The sequence below is a fragment of the Cricetulus griseus genome, chromosome 2 (assembly GCF_003668045.3).
Source record: "Cricetulus griseus strain 17A/GY chromosome 2, alternate assembly CriGri-PICRH-1.0, whole genome shotgun sequence".
Taxonomy (NCBI): domain Eukaryota; kingdom Metazoa; phylum Chordata; class Mammalia; order Rodentia; family Cricetidae; genus Cricetulus; species Cricetulus griseus.
Genome location: NC_048595.1, coordinates 46,959,344 through 46,981,169, shown reverse-complemented (window position 1 = coordinate 46,981,169; position 21,826 = coordinate 46,959,344). Strand labels below are relative to the sequence as shown.

At 42.8% G+C, this 21,826-nt stretch overlaps 1 protein-coding gene across 21 annotated transcripts in view; it reads left to right on the top strand.

The window, feature by feature from the left end:
* The first annotated feature begins 1,629 nt into the window (after positions 1–1,629).
* Sgip1 (SH3GL interacting endocytic adaptor 1) overlaps positions 1,630–21,826 on the top strand; it is a 185,795-nt gene continuing 165,598 nt past the window's right edge. For 9 of the 21 annotated variants that reach the window (XM_027402305.2, XM_035439766.1, XM_035439765.1 and 6 more), the window contains exon 1: positions 2,647–3,007. In XM_027402305.2, the coding sequence (XP_027258106.1) occupies positions 2,998–3,007 (10 nt within the window). In that variant the 5' untranslated portion in view covers positions 2,647–2,997. Of the gene's footprint in view, positions 1,968–2,153; positions 2,289–2,646; positions 3,008–5,836; positions 5,918–21,826 lie in introns of those variants that run through there. The other 12 variants (XM_027402308.2, XM_035439752.1, XM_035439760.1 and 9 more) reach the window with 6 other exon arrangements.

Here is a 21,826-nt window from a genome sequence, read left to right as displayed (position 1 = left end):
CTAGGGCTGGGAGCAAAGGCTGACAAACACCTCCTTTGTCTGAAGCTTCTCTCCACCTCCTGCATGTCCTGCTTCCACTCACCTCCAGACTCAACCTTCCCCACTCAGAGCTCCTTATCTGTTTTATAACTTCCACCCCAAGTTCATTCCATTTCTTTTCGTGAACTATCCTAACATTCCATCATTTTCGGATTTCCCCCAATTAATCGTGTTTGCTTCGACTTTGTCTTCAGCAGCTTTAAAACATCTCCAACAAACTGACCCTCTGTCTCACCTAGTCTTTCACTGCTGTTCTCATGCACATGGCTGTCTGTGCCTACAGTTCTCTGGCTGCAACCTTCTCTGATGCATGTGCCAGCCCTTCAGTGTCAATTACACTAATTCTGCAAAGCTAACATGGAGGACTTAACAAGGCAAGGACCCAGACACAACACTAACTTACTTGGTGGTGGCACCCAACCATAAAATCATTTTCATTGCTACTTCATAATTGTAATTTTGCTATTGCTATGAATCATAAATGTGAATATCCGTCTTTTCCAATGGCCTTAGGCTACCCCTGTGAAAGGAACACTCACCCACAAAGGGGTCTCAACTCACAGGTTGAGACAGCTGGTTTATAGGCTTGGGAACTTGGTATTATTGTAATCTCCATTTTATAGGTAAGAAACCAAAGCCCTGAGTTTCAAGATCTCAATGACTGATTTAGGGTTTCAGATCTCAATGAAAAAGAGACACAATTCCATATCATACTGTTTGACACCACGTTCTTAATCATCATTAAAATAATTTGCTAATCACACACACACACACACACACACACTCCCTTTATGCAATAACTCCCAGCAGTTTAGAGCAGATCAAGTTGTCCTTAAGACATGTTTTATTTTGTAATCTTTTCCTTTTAAAACTCTACTTCCTCGTAGACATAGGGAAAAGCCTCAAGCAAGAGTGTCTCTCCAGAGACTTTAATTTTGAAATGCAGAGGCCATTGAAACGTGTGTCCTTGAGGGGGAAACGATGAGATTTTCTTTAATTAAGAAAATCTTGTAAGTTGCTAAGGAACTGAGTTGCTTTTCGATTTTGACTAATTTGCATCTTGCTTGGCCTCCTTAGCTGTGCTCTTTATTATTTCATGGCCACCAGTATCTCATATTCCTTCTGGAAGAAATCCGGAAATGTCGAGATCTGGATAATATTAAGTGAGGGTGTTATAAACGAACAGCTCTGTTGTTAGACACTCAGACCGGATCTTCAATAAGGGAATTTTCATAGCCCCGATTCTGCTATTCTTCCCCATTTTAAAGAGACCTTTCTCTAGCCTCCCATCTCCCTTCATCATTTCCTCTCTCCCTTCTCCTAGGCCTCCCTACTCGGTTCCATTTATTTGTGCTTGACTGTCTGGCTCAGGGTCGCAGGACAACGGGCTCAGGAGTCCCTTTGAAGGACTCCTAGGTCTCTTGTGAGCACTCAGGTGACAGACCCTCAACTCAACCAGACCTGTGTCTGACTGAACCTTTCTGGTGCAAGCAGATCCCATCCCAGCAAGTTGCCAAGCCCGGGCTCCGCCCATCCCTCCAGCGCAACCGTTCCAGGTTGCCTCCCGCTGGATTTCCCCCGGGTAAATGGCTGGGCTCCGAGGCGACTCAAGATCGTAGGAGGCGCGTCTCTTGTAAAACGTGCCCTGCTGCAGGGGCTGCAGTTGGCGGCTGTGGCCGAGGCTGCGAAAGAGGCTCTCCACCTGTGTCGGGCGGCGGCCCAACTAGGCGGGAGGACGCGGTGGCAGCGGGGGTGGCGGTGGGACTCGCTGCCCGTGGTCGCGGCTGCAGAGCCTGTGCGTGGGAGGAGACAGCGCGCACACGCCGGAGGCGGCCGGGGCTTAGGCTTCTGCCTTCAGCCTCCTCTCCCGCCTCTCGCCCCAGAAATGAGCTGGAGCATCGCCGGTTTGATTCCAGAGCCCGGATCGGGTGGGTTCTTTTGTTTCTTTGTTTTAATGACAGTTCCCAGCCCTTGGGCATGTCATGCGCAATTAATTTCCTGCCTCTTTTCAAGGCAGCTGGGATGATTTTTTTTTTTTTTCTGCATCATCCTTTGGGGGATGGTTGTTTATGATGTGACGTCAGCGAATTGATTTTTCTCTCGTGAATGAGAGGGAGAGACACACAGAGACAGAGAGATAGAGAGACAGGAGAGAGAGAGAGAGAGAGAGAGAGAGAGAGAGAGAGAGAGAGAGGAGAGAGAGAGAGCGAGCTACAGATCCACAGATGACAGATGTGCCCAGAAGCCAGGTGCTGACATTTGAAATTCCTTCAGGTTAAAATGGGGTTGGAATGGAAATATAAAAGTGTGTAAGTGTGTTGCCAAGACCTGGAATTACTGAGAAGATTTTTTTTTCTTTAAAAATAAATAAAAGAGAAAAGGGAAAAATCCCCTGGGCAGCTCAGCTTCCTGGGCTCCTTTCTCGCTGGCGTCCCCAGTCACGGTGGCAGCTCAGATCATCGGGCGCCTGGGAGCCGCAATAGGCTTGCGAGGACCACGAGGAGGGGCGGGGGAAGTGCGTCACCAGGTGGGGAAGGGGCTGTGTTTTTGGAGAGGAGAGGGTTGCGGGCGGCGGAGGGGGGGGGAGGCGGGGGTGGTGGCGAGGAATGGGGACGGGAAATGGGTTCCGTGCGCTCTCCGGGGGTATTGTGTCAGGAGATGCAGGCTGGCTACCATGTGACGCGGTCCAGAGCTGAAGGGATTGGCCGAGGCAGTGCAGGCGGTGCAGCTCGCCGGCTTGCTGTTCCTCTGCCTTTCTCTCTCAGCATCTTCATGGGAGCTTGTAGGTGAAGCAGCATCCATGGCCTGTCTTTCGGGTTAACACTTGTCTCCTTTGGCTTGGCAGCAAGCAGAGCAGACCTCAACAGCGGCATTGTGAGGACTTAGCTGGGACCTGGAAGCGTATCCTCCTGTGTTTTTTCTGACTCCTTGGAAATTAAGGAATGCAATTCTGCCACCATGATGGAAGGTAGGATTCCCTCTGTTGTGGTTGGCTGGCTCCGGCCAAGATTTGGGTAGACCAGTATGGAAGAATGCATGCAGCTAGTGTCTGTGTCTAGAACCTGGCTGTCAGGGTTTTTGCTAGCAGATAAGGCAGCTTGCTCGCAACCGGCCGTGGCTTAGACTAATGGAATCAAACCACAGGGTTTCTGCCTAGCTCAGATCCTCCTCAGCTCCCAGTCCCTTTGAAAGAGAAAAGCCTAAGTGTTTGTCAGAAACTGAGACAGCTAGAAAGAAGCTCGCAGACCAAACAAGTTAGGAGAAAAGATAAGGTTTTTTTGTGTTAGGTTCCTGAAAGCCCGCTGGTTAAATCTTTGCCAAGGAAACTTGTTTTCAGAAATTGACATTTGACGGGAGAGGTCATCGGCAGAGTTCCTAACATGCTGTCTTTTTCAGTGAACTGTTTACATATCTTAGAAGATATTTTGGTCACTGGAGCTTACATTATAATGTTGGAGTGAGGGGTGCAACAAATTAGGTTCGTAAACTGGAGTTTTATGGGGGCTGTCATTGCAGCAGAATGAAAGCTCTAAGAAAAATACCTGGGCCTCTTGGCCCCTTAACCGGGGTCATACCGGTTTAGAAAGGAGATGGCTCTTAGCTAAACATCAAATGATTATTTGGCGATTATCTTACTGAATTTAACATTAAGTGTGAGAAGGGACTTTCCCTGGAAGATGCTATTTAAACTACTCATTTTTCTACTAACTTGCCCTTTCCAGCTTGAGATGGTGAGAGCCAGCCAACATTGCCACAGGAAAGCAACAAATTGGTCAGAGAAGAAGCAGGGAGCTCTATACTGGCTCCGATTTTCTGTTTCCACATTACCAGATGGTGCAAAACTCCTGGCCTTCCCTAAGATGACAGGCAGAAATGTAGTACCCAAGTTGGATTTTATGATACAGAATTCAGTGCATAATGGGTTTCAAATCAGCATTGAAATGGCAGAGAGGCCACCTTTTAAGCCAAGGTCTATCCTACCAGTTGTCAATGGTCAGTGGGCCTTAGAAATGTACTAAACTGGAATAAAAGGAAAATGGTAGATGGTTTCAACAAAACCTGCAATGTAGGCTGTACTCATGTGCCAGAAATGAACTCTCTCTTTCTCTCTCTCTCTCTCTCTCTCTCTCTCTCTCTCTCTCTCTCTCTCTCTTCATGTCATGTCATTAATGTGATTTGAGGGAGTGAAGTATTCTGGGGTAGAAACCCACAGTTTTGGGGAAGTATCCTTAAAAGGAGGTAGGAAATCATTCTGTTTAGAGCCTGGTCTCCTTTTCAGAGAGCTAAGTGATATTGTTCAGACTAAGATTAAATCAGTTTTAACTAATTCAAAATGAATTTAATCTTTGAATAACAAGGCAAGGCAAACAGAAAGAGTATAACTTATGTAGTTTTTGATTCAAAGCCCATTATTACTTATCTTCATCAGAAAAAAACCATCTTGTCTATAGAAGTACTATGTTTTTTTCAGCTAAATTTTATGTAGAATATGTTAAAATACATCAGAACACATATGGATTCATGTCTAGCCTTCCATGGGGAATTTGAGGGTCTGTCCTTTTACTTCTCGCCTTGAAACTATCCCACGAGTTCTCTGGAGCTGGTAGCATTTCCTGATGCTCATTAGCAGTTCTCCTGGTAATAAGGTCTGCTGTGCCATCCAGAAAGCCAGCTCAAAGCTCTGAGATAAGCTTATCTGTGCTGCAGAAACTGAAATGGGAACTCTAACAAAGACTGGTGTTGGTGCTGAAGTAGCACCGTTGCTAGCTTGCCAAATTGATCTCATGGAGGTTGTTATCTTCACACTGGTAGGCATCAGAGGTGACACTATGGTTACAGTTGTTTCGATTGAACCTTTGGGGGCACAATTAGATGTGCACCCTGCTTTCAAATTTCATGTGCAACTAATAAATGCTTTCTATCAGTAATTCCTATTTAAATGGTCACCTGTTTAATTGTTCAGTGACCTTGGAAAAACAGGTAGGAGCCTTTACCAGAAATCTATTTGCCTGTCAGTGGCCTTCCAACCACACTGCCAGTCTTTTTAGCAATGTCTGTGTAGATTTCTGATGCTGCATCCCAGAATCCCTCCTCTAAATTTCTCTTACTCTGAAGATGTGATGTGGCAGTTATGTCCACTGAACTCACCTCTAGATAAAGTCAGGTTGTTGCACATACCACAGTAACCTTGGAAAACTAAGAGTTCCCCCCAAAAAATGTGCACAAAATACTGCCATGGCATCTGTCTGCTGAAATGCCAGTGTGCACTATGAGACTGCAGCAGCAAGCATGCACATGGTCTGTTCTCAACCAGTTCCTGTGTGCCACATAGGCATGGCCTCACATGCATGTGCAGTCATGCACATAAACACAGTTCTAGAGAGGAGAGGCTGAGGCTCATACTTTTCTGTGTGCGCGTGCGTGCACATTGCTATGTTGCTGCAGTGTTTCTTGTCTGCTGCTTTGAGAAAGCATGGAAGGGCAACTTTTCAGGTCCTCCTCTGTTTCGCGGGAAGCAAGAATAAATACATATTTAGCTGAATAGCTCATGGTTCAGATTCAACTTCTGTGTTTGTTTGGAACAGGATATAGGCCTTTGGAAGGCCTGGTCTTAGATGAGGAAGGGTACCACCTCCCTCTTGTTCTAATACGGTGAGAGACAGCACCGTAATTGAAGGATCCTTACACAGCTCAGCAGCAATGTGTGGCTCATGGCTCTCTTTCAGTTATTCTCGTGCAAGAATTATCCTTTAAGAGACTTGATTTGTTGCTTCTTGAATTCTTTATTTTTTGACAGTGGTTGGTACAGAGTTGTTTCTTTGCTGAGGAAAACTACACGATGATACTCAGAGGCACTATAGGAGCAAAGGAAGAGGTGGTAAGCAGAGGGAGCTATAGCCATGCGTATATGCACTGGTGATGCTAAGATGTGGTCAGCGTGGAGAGGGCAGCGAATCAAAGGCTATTCTTTCATATGTTATTGTTAAAAATCTTAAATGTTACTTCCTAACATCACTGAAAGTAAGCTAGGGTTCCATATAATCTTTTCATTCCTGAGGCTGGCTGTTAAATACATTTCTTGTCCCACACAGAACTAATTGGTGCTCTGTTTTGATTCTATCTTCAGGCTCTTAGCTGCTGCTATATTCAAAATATCACTTCCCTCATGCCAGCGGTTTTATTCTGTATAAGAGTTTTGAAAAGGAAAAAGAATGGTTTTAAGGATTTAGTTGCAATTTGAGGTGACTAATAGATTTTAATTTGTTTACTACTCATAGGCATATCTGCAGAACTGCATTCTTGATAGAATATTTTATAATACTTTTTCCAGATTTAAAAATTAGAAATAATACATTGTGGCAGAAAAAAGTGCCCACTGTAGAATGGAATTTGAATTCAAGTCCACTTAACAAAACTCATGATTTTCAGCCTCTAAGAACTTTTTCTTTTTTACTTTGTAGCAGGGCAGGCATGTTAGCCACACTGAAAAACAAGCCTTTGTTTCCACAGTTGCATATTCTGTTTCTTTCTACTGAAAATATGAGTGCTGGCAGAAGCCTGCCTTTTCATTCCTTATTAGTGCTTTTTATGCCTCAAATGATTACTTATATGATTTTGTCCAATTTGAGATTAGCTGAACATCTGCTGCAGCAATAAACCTGTAAACTCTGGAAATGGAATTTTCTATTTGGAAAAGTCTTTGATGTGACTTAAAAAAAAAAAAGGAACAAAGCCTTTTGAACAAGAGTGCTCATTTTGTAGTTAGCTCAGAGGTTTTGGAGTGAGTGCCTCAAATGCTGATTCCCTTCCCTTAAATGGTGAAGTTACTTTAATAACTCTAAGCATGCCTCTGAGATTCTAATACACACTCCATCGTTTATGTAACTTCTCTCTATCTTCAGGTGTGAGTTGGGAAGACACTGTTAGATGCTTTAGTGCTCATCCAATCCCAGTGGGCAACTTCAAATCTCTGAGAAGATTGGGTAGTCATCTACTTGTCCATCAACAGTGACTAGTCCAACTTCAGACTTAATACCAAATACTTGCCATGAACTCGGCACCTAGCACAGTGATGTAGCAGAGGAGAGTGATGGCATTCAATGTTTTTCTGATCTCAAGTATTGCTTTTGAATATTGCTGTTAGTCTTCCCACGTGACCTATCTAGGTCAATTATTAACAAAGAAAACTTAATTAGAAGCAAATGGGGAGCTAGAGACAAAATTTGAAGGCATCTTCAGAAATTATTTTACATAAAAAGCTTTAGATAGAGACTTGTGATAATACTGCAGTTTTCCAATTATGTTCTTTTCAGTTCCATTCTTGTGGCTTACCTTTTCTTAATTCCATTTTGCTTTAGGAACCATCATCTGGTTGAAAGGTCATTGCATAAACTTACAAGTGGAATGAAGAAAGGGAGAAATTTTATTGAAATGACTAGAAAGGAGTTGGAGAGAAGATTTAATGGGTTGCGGTGCATTTTAGCTTCTCTCTTAGAACCCTGAGAAGGAATTGGCTGTGTGAAGAGGTGGTTATAGATAGGAAGGAACGGGGAGCATGGTGAGGGCAGGATCCCCTGAGAAGGAAGCAGGTGTGGGCAAAAGTATTGGGGGAGAACCTGTCTTTGCACTGGCCATACTTACTTCAGTGGGTGCAGCATAGCTTACTCACCAATGGAACAGGTACTAAAGAAGTATGATAGCTGTGGGAGGGATCAGGCTCCAGTCTTGGGATCTGAACCTTAGTTCATTGCCTCTGTAGAATATTAGAATCTTTCTATATTTAAATATGCTTTAAATACCTTTATATAAATATACACTTATATATTTACATAATATACAAAACAACATTTATATTTAAATACCTTATGCCATGCTACTTCCTTGTTTTAAGTTTCCATTCATTCCATTCCCGTTTCTCTTTAAATTCAGTCTACATGAGCCTGCATGCTCTAGCCTGCTGTCTTCTTCAGGTTCAGCTAATGCTTCACTAACATTGATAATCATACTACATGCTTCCTAATACTTAGAATAGAACTTTTCCTCTATCCAAGCTCTCCTTTGCAAAAATCATTTCTCATAGCATGTAGAATCATTAATTCTCTTCTGAGTCCTGCAAAACCTCCACTCCTCGGAAGGATTTCCCCTTTTTCTTGTTATCCCCAAATCCTAAACACACACCTTGGTCCACTGCGTCCTCAAAGCTGAAGTTAGTGCTTGAAGGTAAGCTCTTGAAGACAGGCATCTGGTCTACCATGTTCACCTATGTAGCTTTCATACATACTGGAGGCCTAATACATTCATTCATTGAAAAAAATGAGCAAAACTAGATATAAATAGCTTTTTATAGCTATGTGCTGTGCATGGTGCATGTAAAAGAATCAAAGTTCAAATTTGTGTTCTCACTAGAGACACAAAACTTACAAACATGATACAAATAGGAAATAAGACAGTGTTACAAAGTGCTAAACAAGATAGTTTATTTGAGAATATATGCACTGAGCTTGAATTATTAGTGTTATACTCTCCAAGTAAATGAATTCATAATGGAAAGACACACATCATACTACACCTACACTACACATGGAATCAGTTTTATTAATACAATGATATCTCCCTGATATTTGTGACTTCCCTTCTCTCCTTTCCCCTCTATCATTCCTTTCCTGTGTTCTTTTTCATTTTTCTATTCTTTAAGATCAAGCCTGGATATTATAGAAACTAGTTTAAAATGGATAGATGAATATCAATGAGTATACATTTGAGCAATGTGCTGGTGATTGCAAGAATACCATCATAGAATGAGATTTTTCGGATGCCAGATTATTTCTGAATAGAGAATTTGTTGATCTTAGGAGTTCAATGTGGTCACTGAACTTCCATAGTTTGGGCTTTTGTATATAAAGAGTATGGTTCTAGAAGTAATGCTTGAGTGCGAATCTAAGTGCTGGGACTGCTTGGCTGGATGCCTTGAGGAAATCGCTTTACATTCCAGGCTGTGTTTTCTCATGACAGAATGAAATGATTGATCTGTCCTATATCTAGAACACACTCTAGATATAGCTAAGAATCCAGCTCTAAGAACCCATTGCCACTGCTGAATGAGTGGATTCTCCCACATTTTTTCGCTTCAAGGTTGAATTCTGAGACTAAACTCTTCTTTCTCCAACCTCAACATGTATGCCTGGCACACAATTAACTCAAACACATTGCTATTCTCCCTTGTTGTTTAACACTCTTCTGTTCTGTATGCATGCCACAGATTAGTTTTGCATCTTTGCTGAACTAGAAGACAAAAGCATCTATGTACCTGTCACTTATAGAACCTATTATAGAACTATTTTTTATCCTTTAAGATTATATATAGAACTAGTAAAAGTACAGAGAATAAGTGTCTGGAGGATGAAGCCATAAGTGAGACATCTTTATCACGCCCCTCCTTTCAAGGTTCAAGGAATATCACAGAAGTGGAGACAAAAAATTGTAATATCCAGAGATTAGGGATTACCAAAACAAAATTGTGTCTTCTGGACATGACAAGAGCAACACACTAATGGATTCACAGCAGCTATGGTTGCCTGTTGTGATTTAAATAATAGTGGCCCTTATAGGCTCATATATTTGAATGCTCAGTCACCAGGGAGTGGAACAATTTGGAAGGAATAGAAGGATTAGGAGGTGTGTCCTTGTTGGAGGAAGTGTGTTACTAGGAGTGGGCTTTGAGGTTTCAAAACCATGCCAGGCCCAATCTTTCTCTCTGCTGGTAGATCAGGATGTAGCTCTCAGCTACTGCCCCCACACGATGAGAACAGACTGACCCTCTGAAGCTATAAACATACCCCCAGTTAAATGCTTTCTTTTATAACCATTGCCATCATCATGGTGCCTCTTCACAGCAATAGAACTCTGACTGAGATACCTGTATAAGACCTGAACAAAACCAATCCAATCATCATTTCCATATTTATGACAGTTGGATTCTTAGGAGGCTGAGCTCATCTGGCCAACACACTGAAGGCCTGATCATGGTGACTCTTGGGCTTCCTACACTTTTAATAAGTAAATGGATGTATGTCATGTCCTTGTCTTAGTTCATCATTCCAAACCTACAGAGCTGAGCATTCAGCTATAATGCTAAGCTTGAGCACATCCATCAAAGAGAGGTTATATATATGATAAGGCTATTTCAGAACCAGGATCGCTTTTCAAGTGATGAGCTCTTAGCTGTGTCTTAAATACCTTTTTATAAATGAAGGAGGTGAGAAGCCACTACCCCTATCTGAGGAGCTGTTGAGAGTTTATAAGTGCTAGGGTAAGGGGAGTCAGTTTACTTTAGGGGTGTGGTCCTTGATAGGTCTACCATGCTCCAGGAGATGGCCCCACATCAATGTGTACATGTACAGCATGATTTGGACTCACTGAGTTATAAAAAAACATTTTCATTTTTGCTTAAGAGGCCATGATATTGTGAGGGGGGCTGAGGATTTGGGAATGGATGTGAAGGAGTTAGGGGGAAGAGCAGAGAGTGAATATGATCAAAATACATTGTGTGTATGTATGAAGTTCTTGAAGAATTAATAAAAATATTTTATTTTTAAAGCAATCAATTCAAATGGGCATATGATTTAAAAATTATATGTTGGATGCATACTAGTTGCCAGGCAACTTGTTCAAGGTATGGTGCATTCAATGGTGAATGATACATCCCCAAATTTCTCCAGGTCCACTTGGATCTTCTCCTTTAGTCTCAAGTACTATACTTACACTAAAAATGACAGGGGACAGGAGCCAGATGCAGTGACTGTCTTTAGAAACCTGGAATCTGGCATGCTGCCTAGTGAGATACTACCTTCTCACACATGTTGCAATCTCACAACCTCTCTGTGTTGGAAAAAGATAAGTGTTAACATCCTTATTTCAAACAGAAACTGGGACCCATTGAGACGAAATGGCTTGCTAAGTAGAACAACTACAAGCATCCTTAGCTGGGCTTTTACTCCCAGTCATGAAACTCTTTCTGTGTCTAATGGTATGACTAGAAAGTCTGGGTCTCTGACATGCAAGCAGCAGGCTGTTTAGACTCAGTGTGGTATTTCCTTACAACTAAGAAATTTGGTTTCATCACCTAGCTCTGGTCCTTGCCATCAGCCATCAGCTTGAAGAAGGCCCCTAATTTAGCAGTGTGCTCTGCTCCTTTCAGTAGCTCTCATTGTCTTCCCTGGATTTTATGGTGACAAGGGTCACACTGTGGTGTCACTCTTCCCAGGGACTCTAAACTTTCACAGCTTACATTCTACAAAACATTTTATAGAAAACCTGATTCTCACCATGAACAAAAGCCCCTTTCTCCCTTAGTGGGACAGCTCAGTTTTCACTGGCATCTTGTGAAAGCTTGAGCTATTATCATGAACATATGATAGTGCACACCATCATTTGAAGGTTAACCAAACTGGTCCAGCCTCGTTTTATAGTTGAGGAAACCAACGCCAAATGCAGCAACTTTTCCATGGGTCTTTATTCTCTCTGGAAGATAAATGAAAGTTCATTTTAGTCATGATTCCAAAAATGTGGATAGACAAAGACAGGGAACCCATGGTGTCTTTCACGTTCAAAGGTGCTGAGGCTGGTTGGGTGACTGCCAAAAGACACACAAATGAATGTGTCCCCAGGGTCATCGTTCTACTGAGTGCACATACAATGTGACCATTTATAGCTCTTTCCTCTGTGAGCCTATGCACCTGCTGTCAGTGAGTGTGAAAAGAAGGACAGGCCTTGAACCTCCACCAGCTGTGTGACCTTCAGTGAGTGCTGGAACTGCCTGGCCTCAGTTTCCTCATGTATGAGGTAGAAGCAGAACTGGTCCCCAACTCCCAGAGTCATTTCACAAACACGGTGAGATAATGAATACGAAAATATCTCAAAGAGGCTGGTACGCATGCACTGTTTTCTCTGGGCTCTACCCCTGTGGTTTCTAGTTCATTTTCAGAGGCTTAATGTTGCTTCTTGCCACTGTTCCTGTCATGGAGAAGGTTGCTGCGCTGCCTCGGCAGACATGCCTTGCACATTTTCCCTACCCACTTTTAATTTATTAGCATTCTCTATCATCCTTTATTCTCCATGTCCACATGATAGGCTGCTCTGTTTTTGACCATGGCCGACATCGTTAATCAATCCCAACTGTCTTTCTCTCGGGCTTCAGCAACTATCTTGACATCTTATTCCAGGGCACTTGTGCGAGAATTGGTTGGAGCTGGCACATGGCTTATCACTTTGTGTTTCCTCCCATGGACGGTTTCCCAGAGTAAAAATAGAATGAATAAAACCAGAATGCGGGTGGTCTAGCTGTGCATTCCCACATCACAAATGCTCTCAGTTACTGAAAAGGAGATGAAAGATTGCCCCTCGAATTACATACCACTAACTGCAGCAACAATGGCAAGAAATGGTCGAATCCTTCCAAGCAGGGGATGCTCCTGCTTTTATGCTGTGACTTTATCCTTCACGTCTCTCTTAGAGTCTCATGTCCCTAATATGGGTGGTGCAGCTCCAAACCAGGTAACTAATCTCATGAGAGTGTCAGGAGTCCTTCCTGATATCTGTCCCCACCCTCTCATTCCCAATGGAAGCTCAGAGTTGGATATCACCCCTCCAAACGTCCCATCTCCCCCACTAACTCATCTGACCAGACTTAGCCATGTCACTTCCAGTGTAGCCTGTCATAGATGGTTACCTTCCTTTATTAGTTCCGTTGCTTGTGAGATAAAGTGCTGTGTGAAGCTGCCCGGCACACGCTGTCTTTCCTCCTCACTGCTCTGCCTGCACAACACAAAACCCTTTGTTATTTTCTTTCTTTACCTACTTTGTTCTCCACTTCCCTTTATAGAAACAATTCCAAGTCAGTGCTGATCAGTCAAGATCACACCAAAGTGTCCTCTTTGTATACAAGAGTCCTCTACTCCTTACTGATAGAGAGGTTCCTTTTCTCGCTACCAAGGCCACAAAGCATGCTGCAGGCTGCTGACTTTGGTCAGACCAACCTCTGTTAAACCTCAAGTCCGTGACCTTGGGAAGAGAGCGTTTTTTTTTTATTATGAATATGAAATTCGTGGGTGTGGTCAATTAACATGAAAATTTCCAGAATCAAGTCAGAAAGTATACTTTACTTAGAGAGACAAGACCAAACCAATGAGACTCTGCTGGGCCTTCAGAGGCTCCTGTAGGGTTTTGCAATGTCAAGTCGTGTCCTGGATTGTGTCCTCTCTGCAGCCCCAATGTGCCCTCTGCCATGGAGGATTCTTCAGGCTGAGGACCACACTCTGGTCCTAGCAGCACACAGGACTGTCTCACCCATGTCTGCCCAATGCTTCAAATAGTCTTTCTCTGGTTTTGAGTAATAAATTTTCACTGTTTGTAAATTTGAACAAAGACAACATTGAAATCACTAGGCTCTGGAGACACACAAGCTGAAATTCCTCAACTCTCAATGATTATATCTGAAAAATGATAAAAATAAGCCAACTGCATAAAACTTTTGGGAAAATTGAATGGGATGCTATATAATCTGTGCTCAGCCAGTACCTAACATACTATGTACATACTCAATAAATATACATGTATGTACATACCTTCATATGCATACATGTATGTGCATGCGTACACATATGACTTTTTTCTCTATCAATTTGATTATAACCTCTATTCTAGGCAATGTACATTTGTGAAGACCATGAGTTCTGGAAGTGACTTCTCAAATTCGCATTCTCAGTTCTCCACATTTGTGTGAAGTTTTTCAAGTTATTTTGTGGGGGGGCAGTTTTATTGGGGAAAGGGAAGATTGTAAGGGAAGGGAGAGAGGGGAGAGAAAGAGAGAGAGAGAGAGAGAGAGAGAGAGAGAGAGAGAGAGAGAGAAGGAGAAAAAGAGAGAGGGGCAAAGACCCGTCTGCCTCTTCAAAGGAACAGTCCTTTTTCAAATTATTTAACCTCTCCGTGTCATGGTTTCTTCTTCTGCCCAAGATAATCTCTATCTGAAAAATTATTACAAGGATTAGATTAATTCAATATTTAGCATGTATCATTATTTATTATTATTATTATTATTATTATTATTATTATTATTATTATTATATGGTCCACACATGATCTTGATGTAGTTTCCAAAAGCATTGTTCTTGTTGGTTTTTGTTAAGTTATGTCACTGACAGATAAGTTATATCATTGTTCCCCTGTCATGAGACACTTAGATGGTTATCAGGAGCTTAATTTGTGATGAAGTTAAAATTTGCTCATGTCACTAAGTCGTGTATTACAATATGAATTCTAGAGTCTTGCTCAGTGACTTATCATGGTGAAGGAGTGAGAGCTCTATATCATGTTCTGCTCCTGGCTTTGCCCAGTGGGTTTAGAAAAGCCATTTGCTGTGGGAAGAGAAAGAGAATTTTGTTTAAATTAAAAACTACTCTCTCCTAGCATTGCTGCTCATTAGTTATGGCATGAAGCTGAGTCTATTGATGGTCCTTCCCTCTGCTGCCTGTGCATCTTGGGCATGTTGCCACATCTCTGTGTTCTCTTCTGTATCATGATGAATATTTTGAGCATCCCTAACTTGGCCACCTGGTCATTCAGAGTAAAGTATAAAATATATGGAAAGTATTTTAAAACATGAAATTTTATAGAGATAAAATATAACCTGGGGATATTATTTTCTACCATATCTTGGAAGCTTTGTTTTCCATTAAGGGCTCGGGTTTGGTATTAATAACTCTTAAGATGTAACTGGTTTTAAGGTCTTTAATGAGCCCTTGTTACTATCAACCTTTTCCCACTTCCCCTATCTCTCCGGCCTACAAACAGACCATTTGTGGATACCAAGGAGTGTGCACCTTCCTATTGTGTTGAATTATTTATTAGATTCAGGGAAACTATATATAACATTGCTAAGCAGGGTAAAAATGTTATTACTAATAATAGGTGTTTAGTGAGACAGTTTCAAATACAGTTGAAAGTGTGCTCAAATAAATTGTACCTTGGCCTGGTTACAAAGCCCAATATAGTTCTGAATCCACCTTCAGATTAGAGGTAGAGAGGATTCAGTCTAATCTACTCATTCAGAATGCCAGATCCAATTATTCAAACTGGATTTCTTCTCCTGACTGGGCTCTTGCCATCTCCTTCATGGAAACACAATTCAGTGTGACTCACTCAAGAATGGAGCTCAGTGGGGCCTGTGTGATAGTTTAGTCAGGAAAGTGCTCACCACACAAATATGAAGACCAGGGCTCGATCCCCAGGACCCAGATAAAAGACTGTGCTTGTACTCCCAGTGTAAAACATGCAAATCCCTGGGGCTCCAGCTTAACTGAAGTGTTGAGCACCAGGGCAGTGAGAGCACCTGTTATCATAAAACAAAGTGAATGGTATATAAGAAATGATACCCAGGATTGATCTCTAGCCTCCACACACATGAACAGATAGTACAGCCACACACATGAACCTATGCATACGCACACATCCAAAATGGATCATTTCATACTCTTGATCAGCTTTTGACTTAGGTACATTGGAAGTATCTTGGTGACAATTGAGTGCTGTGCAGTAGCCACAAGTCTAGATGAGAGATGTCTAGGACACATGGACACACAAGATTAACAACAAGGAGACAGCTTAGCAAAACAAGTATATGAAAACTTAACTTCAGGTGATGCAAACAAAAATCCATAAAACCCAAGGCAGAATCACTGGGACGCCTGGGCAGATGTGCCCCAGCTGAGATGTCTCCATGTCATGACCCATGAAGATCCAGGAAGAGACTATTTCAGAATTGAGAACAGCAGACACGAGGGACCAGGGACTCAGGAAAATCAATGAGCAGAAAGGGAAGCCAGTCAGGACAGGGAGAGGCAGGCTGGAAGATTGAGGTCAGGCCAGAGTTGGCGAGCAGTGGGGATGGATCTGGAATTTATTCTGAGGCAATGGAAAGCCACTGGCAGAGCTTAAGGAGAAGGTCATGATCTCATTTGCATCTTTAAACAATTACTTTTGATGTAGGGTAGACCTCAGCAGCTGCAGATGGCATCATGGCGCGGGCTCTCTCTCTCTCTCTTTCTCCTTTCTTTCTGGAGGGTTTGTCTTCCATTTATATTTGATAATAGATACCACCATTATATTTAAATTTTATGTCTATTTGTGGGAAAACTGGTAGAAATTGTAAAAGACTGTGGTATCCCCTCCCCAGCCACTCTTTGGCATCATCGATGACAAGGTCTGAAGGGTCAAGTTCAGCCATTGAATAAACTTTTTCTAGCTCAAATGTTTCTGGCACTGGAAATTTTCAGAGTTGTGATGACAGGTGAGAAAGAGATGAAGATAAGAGAGATTTCATATGCATGAACTTTTCTTGTGTTCTTGTTTTTAAATGGCTTTGAAGTCCTTGAATCCTTTGGTGGTCATTTTGATGATAAATTGGTTAGAACATGGCTTTTATCACTGCACCTCTGTCCCTTAACCAGATCAGATAGAGTCGCTTAAGATTTCTTGCTGTCAACAGAGACTGACCCCCCCTATTTTATTTTTCTCCACAAGTATTTCCATCAAAACCCATGTGTCCTCCCCTGTATGTCATTGGCTGAGATCCCTGCTGTACCTTTAGCTGCCCTGTTCTCCACCTCCTGTCTACCCAGCTGTGTGCAGACCAATGCTGTCAAATGCATTTATATCCCACAGGAAATTGCACCAGACTGCAGGCAGGAGTTGCTCCTTTCCCAGCCTCCTTTGTGCTAACTTCTCTAGTTCTCTTCAATTACTTACATGGTACAGCAGCTAAGGGCACAGGCTTGGAAATTAGACAGACCCTGGCACTATGATTCACTGGCTTTATGCCTCTAGGCAAGTGGAAACATGTTCATACACACACACACACACACACACACACACACACACACACACACACACACTGATTCACACACACACACACACACACACACACACACACACACACACACTAATTCTTTTCTTAGCTTGCTATCTGTCCCAAACTCACAAGATTGCCAGCAAGTGTCTGCTAAAGTTCTAAAAAGGGTTAGGTATTAGGTACTTGGTATGTATGACGAACAAGCATCATGGGGCGCCCCTCGGGAGTTTGGTGTTTTTGTGACATGGCCACTAGATTAGTTCAGATAACTCAATGACTGTGAGTGAGAGCTGGGAAGGAAGTAATGGACAGCGTTCTTAAAGGGCTTCTGAAATCCAGGATGCTGAGGGCGAGACAAGTTACTAAAAGTCATCCCATGGGTAGAGCAGAGCATACCTTCTGTCCCACTGTGTTCATCGAGTCACAGCTCCTGTGATCATGGATGCTGTCACTCATGCTATGTAGATCTATCCCTATTCTGATTCTGGCAGCTTTCACTGAGCTCTCTCTCAGGTGCTGCTAGAACATGTACTTAGTAAACTCTTTCTTACTAGCTTAGTCCCACTGTGCCTGAGCTCCTGACTCCTGCCACCTACATTGTTTCTGGCTGGGTGTCTAAGCAGGCTCTGGGGGTAACCCTCACATGCATGCAGAACCTTTTAGTTCCCATCCATACCTTAATTCCCCATTAAAAAGCTCTTGCTTTGATCGCCTTCCCCTCTAAACAAATGTCATCAGAATCTCAACAGGACAACTAACATGGAAAGTTTTCAGAAGGAAGGGAACGTTTGCCCATTGGTTGAAAGCCATTTGAGGAGACCCTCATAACAGCCACTCTACACCACAAGTGCCTCTGTGGCTGAGGTATAGACATGAGGTATATTTCTTCCCAATGAGAATACCATCCTTGGTCACTACTGGCCTAGGGATGTGGGGCATTAACCAGAATACTTTACAATTTCTCTGTGCCAACGCCCAAAACACTGTTTTCTTATATTTCAGCATCCTTAGTGCATTTGTGTCGATTATGTCCATGCATGGTAGACCTTGATTTTCCTGTGGGATTGGTGAGAGGAACGGCTCTTTGCAGCTATGAGTGACCCCCTCCAGGGTTGCTCATGACCACTGTGGCTCTTCCTCTGTTTCTTTAAATTTTCTCATTAGAACTTATGAAAAGACAGCTGCCTTTGGTGGTAGAGTAAGGGAACCATCCCCAAGGCTGTCTATGTTCTTTTAGTCAGCTGAGTTCACAGTCTCTCAGATTTTTACCATATAGGTTGCTATGGCATTGTGTGCTGACATAAACTTTAACAAAGCATGGAACGTGCTTCAGATAAATTTTGTGATGTCTTTCTCAGTATTTGCTGCAATTCTCTTGTCATGGATTTAACAACTATTGGGCACATCTTCTTGTTTTGGTTGTAATAGAATTTTTATTTTATAGCATTTCATAAGAGATATAGTCATTAGCTGACCTTTATTTAACATGAAAAGTAAAGTCATTTTTACTGTGTGTTTGAAAAGTCTTTCAGTGCCTGATGATATATCAATAGTTTTATTATAGTTATTAAGGCTTAACTCCACTTTTCTTTTAAGATTTATTTTTATTTTGGGGGCATGTGTGTTTTTTCTGCATGTATGTGCACCAAGTACATGTTCCCTGGGAACCGGAGTTGTGATCTGCCTAGTGGGTGCTAAGAACTGAACCCAGGGTCCTCTGCCAGAGTAGCAAGTGCTCTTAACCACTGAGTCACCTCTCCAGTGCCTTAACCCCACTCTTGATATTAATATTCTTAACAGATGCTCCTTTCTCCACAACTACAATAGAGTGCACATTTTAGGAATGTGTAAATATATGCAGCTCCCTCCAACTTTATTTATAACAGCATTTATGCTGTTTATCTAGAAGTAAATAAGAACACAACTCAGAGCATTCCCTTTTACCTGTGTGCTATGTTTCTGGCTCTCTTCATGAATTCATTAGCTGAGCAGGAAAAAAAAAAAGCAATACCGTCGAACTCCACCTATAATTCCCATGTCCTTGAAGGGGGGGCAAGGAGTAGCCTCCCTGAGAGTGAAATTGCCTCATCCAGAGATCACTCCTACTCAAGGGTGGTAGTAATAGCTTTTGTCAGTGCACCAGGCCCTTTGTGAACATCTGCACCCATGTGGTTTACCCATTTCTCATCATAACTCTACGAGGGCTGTTTTTCATCTGCTTTGATAACTAAGTGGAGGCTTAAGGTTCCTTGCACAGATAGGGAATGGCAAAACTGGGATGTGACCGAACCCTAGCTCCCATCATCTCTGACTTGTGTATACTGCAAGACATCCCCTTAGGCTACCTTCCGGTGCCAGTCCTGCTGTGGCTGTTGTCCCTTGTCATGATCCCTTGCTCATGGAGCTCCATCTCACCATTCATCACCTCCCTGAGCTCTTGAGCTTGCCTGTTTTGCTGTCTGTGTTTGGAGAGCCTTTGAGATGACAGCAATTGTTGGCAGCACCTTTTCCAGAGCTGTGTTAGCCTTGCAGCCTCTACCCCACCCCCTTCTTCTCCACTATGCCAAGCATCCCTGTCTTTTCTCTCTTCTGGCTTTTCCTCTATTCTCTGACCTGGTTTGCATTGTGCAGCCACTCCCTGCCTGTGCTGCTGTTCTGTGGTCTCCACCCTTGCTGCCCTGTTTGGAGCTGGAATGCTTGGCTTTCAGTCTGACCCCACTTAATGTGCTACCCAACCAGCTTAACTCTCTCCAGCACCACTTTATGTTTTCTTGGTTTCAAAAGTCAACCTGGAAATACTCATGTCAGCACAGAAGTGTTAGTGGGGAAACAATGAGTCAACTTGTGTGAAGAGCTTAGCTTAGCTCCTGGCCCACAGAGATGCCCACCTTATCTGTCTTGGCTTTGATGTTTTGATGCCATTTGCATGGTGGCTAGCAATTTATATCAGAAAAATCCACTGTTAGGTTGAGGCAGAAATCCAGCCACTGCAAGGAAAACCTGTCTCCCAAGAAGAAAACGTAAATCCCCCTTCAAGGTACTTTCCAATAGTTTCCCATCATCTCTTGGCCACAGTGAAGTGAGTTGGCTGGCTACCACTAGGATCTCGGAGGTCAGCACATCAGCCAAATTTTGCTTAGCTCTGGCCCACATGCACAACACAAAGGTGTCACCCACATGCTTGGCTCTGGTTGGCCCAAGTCTGTGGTCCTAGGAAGCCGGGTAGAGGCTCTGGGAGAAGGGTGCCCTTCGTATGTCTTCTTCCCACTCCTCTTTTCACAGGCTTACTTTCTTCACCTGTAAGATGACAAGACTAGCTCTGATGATGCTGGAGTTCGGAGCCCTGGAAGTTGGCAACTGAGCCCAGCAGCACTGTTGTTGTTGGTTAGCCCCTGAGCATCCATCTTGTGTAAGGACAGGGCCTCATTTACTCACTGCTGCTTGGTTTATGCCGAAGCTGCCTGCAGCTCTGGGACAGAGTCACCGTGCAGCTTACATGATCGCACTTACTTGCAGCAAGCAAACATATTTTGTTCCATTACTACAAAGCAAATTCTCCAAGGAATCCCATGGTGCTCCAAGTATCCTCTTCTGGAAGTTGCTTAATGTGTGTGGCCTTGTTCTGCACGTTAGCAAAACTTCACAAGAAAAGATGTCCCACGGGGTCCAAATGAGGCATAGTCCAGTAGGAGAGAGAGGAAAGCCAACAACTATTGAGCTCTGTTCAGTTAAATGGCTCAGAGTCAGACCCTATGGCTTTTGTGAAGAGTTCATGGCTGATTGTACGTGTATACCCTATGGTGACAGTTCCAATCTTGCTACTCATCTTCAAGGTGGCATTTTAAATAAGACCTACTTTATCTTTGCTTATCTTTAAACTAAGGAAGCCTAGAGAGTCTAAAGCCAAGATACTGCTTTAATTAACTCAGCTAGTTAGGGCAATGAAGCACATTTTCTTCCTCTCCCCCATGTGATAAGTCACCAAGTACGGTCTGTTCTCTCTTAAAAATGCATCTTTCTATTTCTGTCATCCACACCATAGAACTGGACCCAATGGCACCCCTGGGATCCTGAAATCGATTCTAAGCTGTCAACATTCCCAGGCTCCTGTCTGTGTCTGTATGTGTCTGTCTGTCTGTCTGTCCCTTTGTGTGTATACCTATGCATTTCTCACTCTTGTCTGAGTCCACAGTCATCTCTAGGCTTCCATAAACAAAAACTGTCCAGAGCAGTGGTTCTCAACCTGTGGGTCTCAACCCTTTTGGAGGTTGAGCAACCTTTTCACAGGGGTCATATATGAGATATCCTGCACATTAGATATTTACAGTGCAATTCATAACAGTAGCAAAATTACAGTTATGAAGAGGTAATGACATAAGTTTAGAGTTGATGTCACGACAACATGAGGAAGTGCATTAAAGGGTCACAGCACTAGGAGAGGTGAGAACCACTGTTCTAGAGTCAACTATCTATCTTCTCATGGCTGCCATCCTCATGTTATCTCCTTACCAAGATTTTTGTTTGTCCAATTGTCTTCATCTAATTTTCTTACACCCTTCAAGGCCCAGATAAAATGCAGAAAAGAGCCCTGCCCCTCTTGTTTGCTGAGTGCCAAGGCACTGCCACAATGCCCAGCTCACAAGAGTGCAATGTAACTATTTGACTGTCATAACATCTTTCCACCCCAGCCTACACTCAGAATAGGATCCTAAGTGCCAGCATCGGGGCTGAGGTGTAAGTAGTCAGATGGTGACTTTGTTTTCATCTTCTAAAGGAGCACTGGTATCATTTCCACAGGAGATGGATGCTAGCTGTGGTCACTTTCCTTAGAGACAGAATGAAAGAGCAGATTCTCAGGTCCTAATATAAATGTCTCAGCAATAC